Source organism: Parambassis ranga, chromosome 24 (genome assembly GCF_900634625.1).
Source record: "Parambassis ranga chromosome 24, fParRan2.1, whole genome shotgun sequence".
Lineage (NCBI taxonomy): Eukaryota > Metazoa > Chordata > Actinopteri > Ambassidae > Parambassis > Parambassis ranga.
Window position 1 is genome coordinate 3,592,112 of NC_041043.1, and position 10,754 is coordinate 3,602,865.

At 43.2% G+C, this 10,754-nt stretch overlaps 1 protein-coding gene across 1 annotated transcript; it reads left to right on the plus strand.

The window, feature by feature from the left end:
- Window positions 1-219: 219 nt before the first annotated feature.
- Window positions 220-5,027, plus strand: slc30a1a (solute carrier family 30 member 1a). Its single transcript, XM_028397816.1, has 2 exons — window positions 220-1,172; window positions 2,472-5,027. The coding sequence occupies exons 1-2, from the start codon at window positions 599-601 to the stop codon at window positions 3,359-3,361; spliced, it is 1,464 nt and encodes a 487-aa protein (XP_028253617.1). The 5' UTR covers window positions 220-598; the 3' UTR covers window positions 3,362-5,027.
- The last annotated feature ends 5,727 nt before the right edge of the window (window positions 5,028-10,754 follow it).

Sequence of the window (10,754 nt, forward strand, 5' to 3'; positions counted from 1 at the left end):
AAACGGCCAATGTGTCTGAAGCACCGATACCACTGGATTTAGAGATCGATCAAGAGTGTTATCGCGAGATTATACGTTTCTATGGCGTTCGTAGCAACCGTTGTTGTCTGGCTTGTTTGCCCCGCCCACTTGTGAGAGTTGCGAAATCTGACCAGTCAGATTAGTCTCTGCGTATCATTGACCAATTGGAATTCCCCTGGGCGTGTCAACATGGGGCCGTGTTCCGTGTGGAAAGTTTACCGGTTCGGGTGCAAAGTTTCAGCCGTCTGCAAACCGGAGCTCGTCGGCAAACCGATCTCGAAAATGCTGGAGGCGTCCTTATATACCAGAGTCTAGTATCTCGCACTGTTTTAGCCCAGGTTTGTCTTTAGATATAACCGAGTGATGCTGCCGTTGCCGAATAAAGGCAGAGTGCGAGGACGCTGTTAGCTTTGACTGTATTGTCTCAGGGAGCCAGCTAGCTTAACGTAACTCGTTAGCTTGGAGTAAACCTGAGAGCTAGCTAGCTGATGTCCCGGTGATTTCGTGGGAAGACACGGTAAAACGATATTAAACTTAATACTATAACCGGCGAAAGACCGTCAGGAGAGGAGGAAAAATGGTTTGTGAGCCAAATCGTGCCCGGCTACTATGCATGCTTTCATTGACTTTTGGGTTTTTCATTGTGGAAGTGGTGGTCAGTCGGATCACCTCATCTCTATCAATGCTGTCGGATTCCTTTCACATGCTATCGGATGTCATTGCGCTGGTAGTGGCTCTTGTCGCGGGGCGATTTGCCGAGAAAACCCATGCGACCAACAAAAACACCTTTGGGTGGATCCGGGCGGAGGTGATGGGGGCTCTGGTCAACGCCGTGTTCCTCACGGCGCTGTGCTTCACCATCGTCCTGGAGGCGGTCGAGCGTTTCACAGAGCCCCACGAGATCGAGAGTCCGGAGGTGGTCGCCGGGGTCGGCGTCGCAGGGCTCCTGGTGAACCTGCTCGGGATTTGCTTGTTCCATGGGCACGCTGGGTCAGGCCACGGACACTCGCATGGAGGTCACTCTCATGGGAATAAGAGCAAGAGGGGGAAGGCTGGCAAGTCGCTAAAGGCTGGGAACGGGTCTTCAGGAGAGGAGACCAACAACCTAGTGGGCAATCATAGCAGTCCGGGAGACGTCAAACCAAGACATGGTACGTGTGAAAGTCACTGTGTTTTACTGTCTTGTGTCTAATCTTTTGTTATGTTGTTTGTGTATTAAAGACCATTAAGCACTGTGTAAACGCACCCTCTTTGTGTCCTACTATTAATCTGACAGTCTGTGCCAGACTTTATCCTCATTGTTAGAAGTCCAGATTGCGTAACAGTACATCCATATATCTCCTGCCTGCCCCCGAGGACCGCCTGAGTGACTAATCCTTATTGTTTCCTTGACGGCTGCGGTATTTAGACATAACGTGTTTGGTATCACACGCTTGTTTGGTCATTCTATCCGCGGAGACGTGGTTACCGTTTCTCAGAGACAGCATTGGGTAAAGGGTCAGGTTTCAGAGTTTGTGATACTGACCACTTATAAATAAAGACCTATCACTTAACATATTATTTTAATTTGCAGCTGTGGTACATGTTGAACAGTGATGGCCTGGTGTTTATTTACAGTACACAAAGAAGCAGCTCATTCTTCAGTCTGTGCTGTTCCATTCACAGCATGACAGCGAGGAAACAAACAGCCCCAAAAAGCCTCCCTGATTCTTCTGACGGTCAGTCTGTCGTAGAGTCTGTTCCCCTCACTGAAGGGTTAAACCCATACAGAAGACCATACATTTCTCCCCCCACACCGTTAGGCCCTGCCAGTTTCAATAAATGGGGTCTATTCCCTCCCTCCTCCATGGTGCACTGATTGCTGTTACTGGGTCATACATCAGTGTAACTGTGGAGTCGACAGCCCCAGACACACCATTAGCTGCTGATGAATGACCCGGCGGCGTCCTGGGATAAAAAATGTGAAAGTGGTGTTGCTCAGGTGCCCGTTTCCCTCAGAGCAGTGCGCTCTGTGCCATGCTTTCTGTGATTACTAATTAAATTTGTTTAATGTGAATTACTGCACAGTGTTTTGGTGCGTTTAGGATCCCACATGCTGGGAGTTTTCTCTCATGTAATCCACCATGACTGTCTGGTATGTTGTTTCTCTGGTGTGGAGCCCCAAGCTGTTACAGCAGTAAGTCATGAGGCCAAAAATCTGCCTCAGTGAAAGCTTCACCATTATAGCAAAAAAAAAAAAAGTCTAAATTGAGAGCTCAATGTCTGGCAGGATGACCATACACCATAAAGGTAGATTGATAATTTGTTGTTTCTTCCAATGTTATTACATGTTTTGGTTTGTATGCCATATCTCCTTTGAAGGCAGTATTAGTATCTCAGTGCTAAAGTCCATTTGATTATTTAACTGCCATGTTCCAGTAAACTAAACCAACCTCTGTTTTTATCTTCAGAAGTCAGCTGTAAAGACGGCACTGAGGTGCAGATGAATGGCAACACCCATTTCGACGAGATGGAAGAGGATCAAACCTCCTCATCACACCTCAACATGCGCGGCGTCTTCCTGCATGTGTTGGGCGACACCCTGGGTTCTGTCATCGTGGTGGTCAATGCTTTAATATTTACCTTTGTGTGGAACCCCTGCAAAACCGGTGAAGAATGTGTGAACTTGTGCGGCAACAGCCATGTCACAGACCACCAGCATATCAACCACACTATTGTTGATCTGACGGAAGCATCAGTCAGGAAGATCGCCGGCCCCTGCTGGGTTCTCTACCTGGAGCCCACGCTCTGCATCGTCATGGTAGGCATCCTACTGTGCACAACCTACCCACTGCTGAAGGAATCAGCCCTCATCCTGCTGCAGACCGTGCCCAAGCAGATCAACATGCACAGGCTTAATGAGCAGCTCCTGAGCCTGGATGGCGTTCTGGCCATTCACGAGCTGCACATCTGGCAGTTGGCCGGAAGCCGCATCATTGCCACAGCACATATCAAGTGCCACGACCCCACTTCGTATATGGAGGTAGCCAAGCGCATTAAGGACTTCTTCCATAATGAGGGCATCCACGCCACCACCATCCAGCCAGAGTTTGTCACGTTCAACTCGGAGTCTCGAGACTCCATGTGTGAGCTCTCCTGTCGGACTCAGTGTGCTCCCAAGCTGTGCTGCGGCTCTGTGGACAAACAGAGCGACAGGAAGGCCAGTTGTGACAGCAAGGCCCCTCCTGCTCCTGCCCTGGGAGTGATCAGTGAGACTCCAGAGCAGGCTGCAGGTGTTCAGGTGCACCCCCGGTCTGAGGCTACGGTTACTATAACTAGAGAGGTGGAGTCGTCTCTGTGAGATGGTGAAAGAGACGGGGGAGAAGCGGGAAAACTCACATTTACTTTGGGCAAAAGGTTCACTGTCATTTTCAGGAAGCTCTAATCTTTTGTTGTCCTGTTAAGGAAATAATCTTCCTTTGCCTTTTTATTCTCGGTTATACAGTGTTCCCTACAGTGTTCATGCATTTGAACCTTCTCTCAATCTTCTCCCTCCGTATGTATTTCCTGCCTCTCCTCTGCCACTCGGCCCCTCTCTTGTTGTCTGTAGCCCTGGCGGTAAGGGTGCAATGCATGTTAGGGGTTCACTGACCTTTTCTCCTCCAGGACTGGAGTGAGGCCTGCATGAGTGTCCCTCATTAGCACCGTGTTGTGATGCGTCATCTTGTCCCATGGTGTTTCTGCGCCAAAGCTTCTCACTGCAGGACTGAAGGAACTGGAGAGAGGTTCTCCTTACCAAATGGACACACTCACAACAACACATGCAAGTCGGAGCACACATCACTAGGTTATTTAGTTTAGCCTATGGACCTTTTTGGCAAAGTCTACCTTTTGGTTTTTTTCATGTGTAGGCTTTTGAGCAGATCTATTTTCTTACCCTCTGGCCCCAAGTGGAATAGTATTGTATTGGATAATAATTTAAGTATTTAAGTTATTAGAAATGATCTATTTCTCTCTGTAGATGCTTTTTTTAAATATTTAGTTTGGATGATAAACATGTTTTTGTTGCAATTTCTACTGTCTTGGAACTTTTTGACAGACCATCTATGCTGTAGTCAGTTTTTTCATTTTTATAATTTGGTTTTTCAGATTTTTCTTGGGCCTTGACTCTGTTTTAATTGCAGTCATCAGTAGGATACAGAAGCCGTATCAACACCTCTCTCACATTGCCTTTTTTAGTAAAAACTGCTGTGGTATAGCACTAAGTGTAGTTGACACCGTGTAATGGAACTTCTTGCGATGGCACAGTCACTAATTAAATGTTTGTTTATTCAGAAATTTGATGCCTTGCCATTGGTGAAACAACATTCTGTTTACTGGAAAGCTTTCTGATGATAGTTGATTTGTGTGTGTGTGTTTTTTTTTAAATCCTCATGAATGTGTTCGGCACCTTGTCACAATCCATGCTGGAGGAATTTTTATATTCTTCCAGGACGTTATACTATATTTGCATGACCAAACTGAGACCTGGTGTTCGACTTTTTAACAGCTCCTCTAAGAGCTCTAGTTGCTGCTTACCAGTCTGCTGGTATCCTCCAACATTACTCATAAGTGTGTGTAGGGAATGACTCATATAGCTCGCCGGTCCTCTGCTTCGGACAGGCGAGAGGCTGAATTTAACTACAATATGGTGGCCTTTGAAATTGTATGACCTTTTTTCCCCCTCAACATTGATGAGTTTCAGATTTCCACTTTCAATTAAATGTGTATGCAATATAGAAAAATGTGCTGGGTGTATTTTTCTTCTCATTTGTAATGTTTGGTCACTTTTATCCTGTCTTTTATGACTTGAGCTCTATGTGCAAAATGAAAACAAAAGTGTTTTTTTTATTTTAGATATGACACATCGGCTGATGTGTTTTTTGATATATATATATGCATTATATATACATATATCTACAGTACTTGTTCAATGTGTCATTGTGAAATAAAAACAAAATATGGCTGTTTAGTACAGTTGACCACAAGTTTGTCTTGGTGCTGCTTTGTCTATGTTTGTAGTCAAATATGTGTGTATGTGGGGTGTATGTATAATCACACTGAAGCTTTATTTTATTGTCATGTTCTAGAAATATTTTTTTATTGACTTGATGATTTGAGGCACAACAGTAGTAAAAAATGGGCACCTTTCACCTGCAGGGTCAGAAGTAGCATCAGATACTAAGTCGCTAAGGCTAAGAATAGTAATTTACCAGGCTTGCAGTGTTTTGTTTAGAAAAATAAACTAGTTAAAAGTAAAAGTAGAAAACAGCTGAAATTTGTTCAGACTGAAACTTGGACTGACCACACCTCATTCAAAAAAAGATTAGTTTTAAGACTGGATTTGGAACTCTCCAACATCAAAAGTGGGGGGAGGGGGGGTTAATCTTCTTGTATAACAGGTGGGAAATATATATATTAGCCTATTGTGAATTGAATGAATTCAAAAGCTCACTGTGTAACATGTTTATCTATAGGGATATTTGAGGCTTTTGTCCTCTGTCCCTTTACAAAGCCTCAGCTACCTAAACAGTAATAATGGTTGGGAGTAAATCCAACCATACTGAGTGTGGTGTGTGAGGCTGCAATTACACACAAGTCCATAATTGCATGATTTCACAACTCTTCCCCGCAGTGTGAAGAAGTGGATACTGGCCTCAGTCTGTGGTTTCAGTGGAAAGCTGCTGACTGTGAATGTGAGGCTGGTGGAGCTGCTGGCGGAGCTGCCGCCGGCCCTGATGGGACTTATGTAATCGGCCCAGGGGCATTCCAAAGGCAACGAGACGTGGAGCCCTCACACAGCATTCCTCAGCGCTGCCGGCCTGCTCGCTCCTCAGTCACTGTCCCTTAACTTGTGGACAGAATGGTTCATGCGTCAGGTGTTCTTTGCACTTTGTATGCACCAATAAAATGGGGTCTGCATGCATTCACTTTATGCTTCCTGTGCATTATCATTGTGTCATTTGAGTTGTAGAGATAAGCATCTGAAAAACACGATTGCTCAGCAGGTTGTGAAAAACGATAAGATATATGGATTATACAAATGTTGGTGTGTAGTTCACTGTAATGGAAATAACTTTCCATTTCAAAGAGCTAGCTCAGCTAAACAAAAAAAAAAAACAAACATCAAATTTTTTTTGTTTAATCACTTCAAAACGGAACAATATCATTTTCAAACAGATACAGTGGGTGGATGGTCAACAAGAAATAGCAGATTTTTTCTATATAATAATCTACATCACTGGTGGCTGTAGGCTTTGAGATTGATACACCCCTGGTTAACCACTAGCTCTGTACAAAAATGAGTCACCTTCAGAAATAAAAAGCTCACTGCTCATTAAAAACATGTGTGAATTTATAAGCAAACACCACCTAAGTGACCATACTGAGTATTAAAGGTTGTGTGTGTGTGGTCACATCAGGCCTTGTCTCCCCAGCTTTGTCTGTGGGATTTTCAAACTGGCTGAGCACTGCCTCAGGCAGGAGGGAGGGGGGGTTAACACTGGACTTCAGGGTTAGAGGTCACTCTACTGCTAAATGGAATTACCTTTGCCGACACAGCGTTTGTGGTCGAAGTCACACACGCAAGCTAAAACCCTAAAGTCATTCATCGGAGGGAGAGCAGCACACAATACCCCCCAAAAATGGCACCATAATGCACTTGGCCAATTTGAGCCCTTGTGTGCTTCCTTCATAGATGCTATAGTCAGAGCCAGCTGTCTTTATGCTAAGCTAAAGTAACATGATTTTAATTTTTTGTACATGTAGCTCAGGCATCTGAATCCTGCTACTGCTGTAATATCCATTCATATACACAGAGCTTAGTCCTGCACAGCCATCCAGGCTTTTCTACTACTTTCCTTCTGGTCCTCCTGAGGGTATCACAGCTGATCCCAGGCCTGCTGGGAGGTACAGTGTGATCCCTCCAGTGAGTCTGTTAAAACGCTGGCTGCTGCAGGTTTTCCTTCAAAGAAGCAAATACAGTAATACTGAACTGAAACACAACCATGTGAACCAAAAAGAGGAACTCCTTTTGACCAAGTGAATCTGGAACAGATGCTGCTGATGATGCAGTTTTGTGTACGTCAGTTTCTTTCATTTTGTTCTTTTTTTTTGTTTTGGGGGAATAACACTGTTTTAAACAAGAAGATCCAAATTACAGAGAATAAAGGGAATCACTTTGGGAATCTCCCTGGACTTCATCACGCTCACTCCCACACTTTCTTTCTTAAATCTGACCACATGGCAGGTCTGTGTAAAGCCCTGTCAGTCTTACAGAGAGATTAGGAGGGCTGGAATGTTAACCAGCTCTGTGGCTCACTGGTAGTGATGATGATGATGATGATGATGATGATGATGGAAGTGTCTGTAGGACAAAGCTTTAAATGTTTTTTTAATTGCCCTGGATAACACCATTTCAGTCTTAAAATCAGGAAAATAATTACTATATTGATTCATGATAAAATATAAATTAGTTTCTATTCATCCTTTATAAAGCCATCTATACATTTGTGCTTTCTGTAGATACAGTGACTGCTTAACTACTTACTTAACTATTGTTTACATCATAGTAACATTTATAATCCAAGCTACTTTTTTATAGCTTTAGATTTTAGATGTTTTATCTGGATCTGAATCCTACACAGCTTGATAATGGGGCAGCCTGTGTAGTGCTCATCATGCAGGTTGTGGAACTTAAAAACCTAGTAAGTGAGATCAGATTTATTGATGCTTCAACGAAGCATCACAGTGACAGGAACTCAAGATCAATAATGATGTAGAATACATGGAGAAGGAATTATTGATAAATGCTGAAAAATAAGTGTTGAATCAGCCTTGTGTTTTCTCAGCACTGTTGAAGGAAGGTGTTTGAGTTAATGTGTCACAGACTGTACAGTCAGGCCTCTCTTGCCGGCCTCTCAGACTTTGATCACTGAGTTGAGTGGGTTCAATGAGCAATAATTAATTCCTCACTGATAAACCTAACAAGTGATGGATGAGCAGATCAACACCCAACACTCACTCTATCCTTCCGCCATTATGCAATCTCCATACAGGGAAAGATAAATGGCGTCTCGTGCACGTGAAAGCACACAACAGCCGTCATTCAGCCGCCACTCAGAGTGTGAGGACAGCAGCAGCAGCTCATCACAAAGAATCTGAAGAGAGGAGAGGTCAATATTAGCAACCTGCTGACTATATTAAAACTGAATGTTAAATATAAAAACAATAAAGTGTGAAGAAACAATGGCTGCCAAGTCAACAAGCTAATCAGCCAGGCCCAGCCTGTAACAGTGAGTCCTGTCACAGAGGGTTGTATAGTCACATAGGCCCCAGTCTGCCGTCAGTCCTATGTAATAAGGAGAAAAATTAACTTTAAATTTAAATCACACAGGTTTTATTTACTTTTAACAAGCAAATAACCAATATGTAATGTTAAACTGGAACATGGTTAGAATGGTTTGATGATTTATACACAAAAACACCAGAAAAATGCAGATATAAATTAATCAGTGTAACATTTTAAAGTACATTGATGGTAAATTGAATTAAAACACTTTGTGTTTCTTCAGCTTGTCTCTAAATAAATGATGGTTTGGTGATGATTTCATGGCCTCTGACTGCTCTGTGTGTCATTGTACGTCACCATAATGATGCCAACAGATTTCTGCTGTTACACGATGTTTGCTTTCCTTCCTCCTCCTCCAGCTCACAGATTTCTACAGTTCAGATTTATCTTCGGAAACAAACACCCAGGAAAGCACTGCTGTCGTAGCTACAGCACATACTTCATCCCTCCCCCGTCCGTAACACACACACACACACACACGTGTCATCACGAGGATGTGTGTAATAACTGTCAGCAGTAACTCTGTGAAAGCAGCAGCTGTGAGGACAAACCAACACATCACATAACTGACTGATGTGGTTTTGATATACTTGCCTCCTACACACACTAACACACACCCACACACATCTGCCTGATAACATATGACCACACAGTGTCTCTTCTCACCATGATGCTATGGTTAAAACACATTTGATGATTTGAGCTTTTTTCTTGTATTAGAAGCATGAAATGTGGGTCCGCTGCTCTCTGCACCACTTCAGTCTGACATTGAATTCAATACAATGATCCCATACGGATGAGTTGAATGACCAGTTTCACATAATATTAAAAAAAATAACCACCATCAAGCTGTTCTAAAGATATTTTTTGTCTTTTCCCTGAAACACTTTGCATTTCTTCACAATAACACTTGTATTTCCTCTCAACCACCGACAGAGGAGAGACTGTATTTGTGTATTATACAGAAATCTGACACTTTGTTTGTATGAGGTAAACCACCTGCTGACCCCTGCTGAGGCTGATGGAGACAAGCCACGAGCTGCCACTGTAATTGTGTCAGCAGCAGTGGATGCTTCCTGAATTTCACACGAGGATTACAAAAAAAATTAACTCCTCCCCGCACAGTGACAGCTATGCCTCACACCTATTTGCATTGTGTTGCTGAGATAGCTAATAAAGTTAGCATGCTAATCAGCTAGCAACAATCTGTACATTTGTGTAATACCACTTTGTACCACAAGATGGTGAAGTGAAAATGCACAGAACCTGTGTCCTCTGCAGATGTGTAACTACATAGTTACACCGACAATGTTTGCAGAAATGTAGACTTTCACACCTAATCAATTACACACTATAGTCACTCCCAGGGTTAAGAGATAACACTCTGAACTCCAGTTTACACAGAGAAATGACTTCTTTAAATTTCATTTCTGACCATCTGGCTTCACAATATGGCCGTGCAGCAGTCAGAGAATCAGGCCTCAGGGTGTCCCTGCCAAACTGACTATGTGACTGCAAGCTGGCATGCAGTGGGGGTAAGCAGGGACACACGGGATGAGTTTTATATAACATGTTTTTATAAAGTATGTATTTACTTTTCTTCTTCATGAGGTCTTTAAAGTTATGCTGCTGAATAATCACAGACACTGTAGTGACTGTTAGAAGGAGCCAACCAGCAGACAAACACAAAGGGTCAGACATTGGTTAAGACACTAATAATGTGAATCTTTTCTCTCTCCTCCATTCATCTTGTTGTCAACAAATTGATGTGCCGGGGTTTACGGCAAGAAAAGAGCCCGCAAGCTTTGAAAACATGGTGAGCCTTTAGGCCGCTGTGATGAGTGACTGCGCCTCATTTTGCACTTTCTTTATGTCTGTGAGAGCATTCAGCCCCCAGCACACAGTCACTGACCTTAGTACGCAGTCCACAGAGGCTTTTCTAGTGAAATGGGATGCTGGACAAAGGCCAATGAAAAAGGGGATGTCAGCAAATTGGAGTTTTTTTTTTCACTCTCTCGCTCTCATGTGATCTGCCCTGAACTTCCTTCCCTAAAGCCACAGCAGAGGGCAGCTTGGGACTGTGCTGCTGGGCATTTTGACATTCTAGTCAGAAGGTAAAGAACATATCTGATATTGCATAGTGCTGAGATTACATAATGAAGACTACGCAAAGGGAAACTTTCTAGTAGTTGAGTCAGATAAGGAAGAAGCTGCACACGGAGCAACCAGTGTTTACACCAATGTTTTTTTTGGTTAAAGTAGCCATGTAAATGAGAGATGAGATAAAGCACCTGAAAATAAAATCAAACACTGATGAAATCTTGCTGCTTTATACTGTTAACTGTGGAACAAACAGGAAACACCA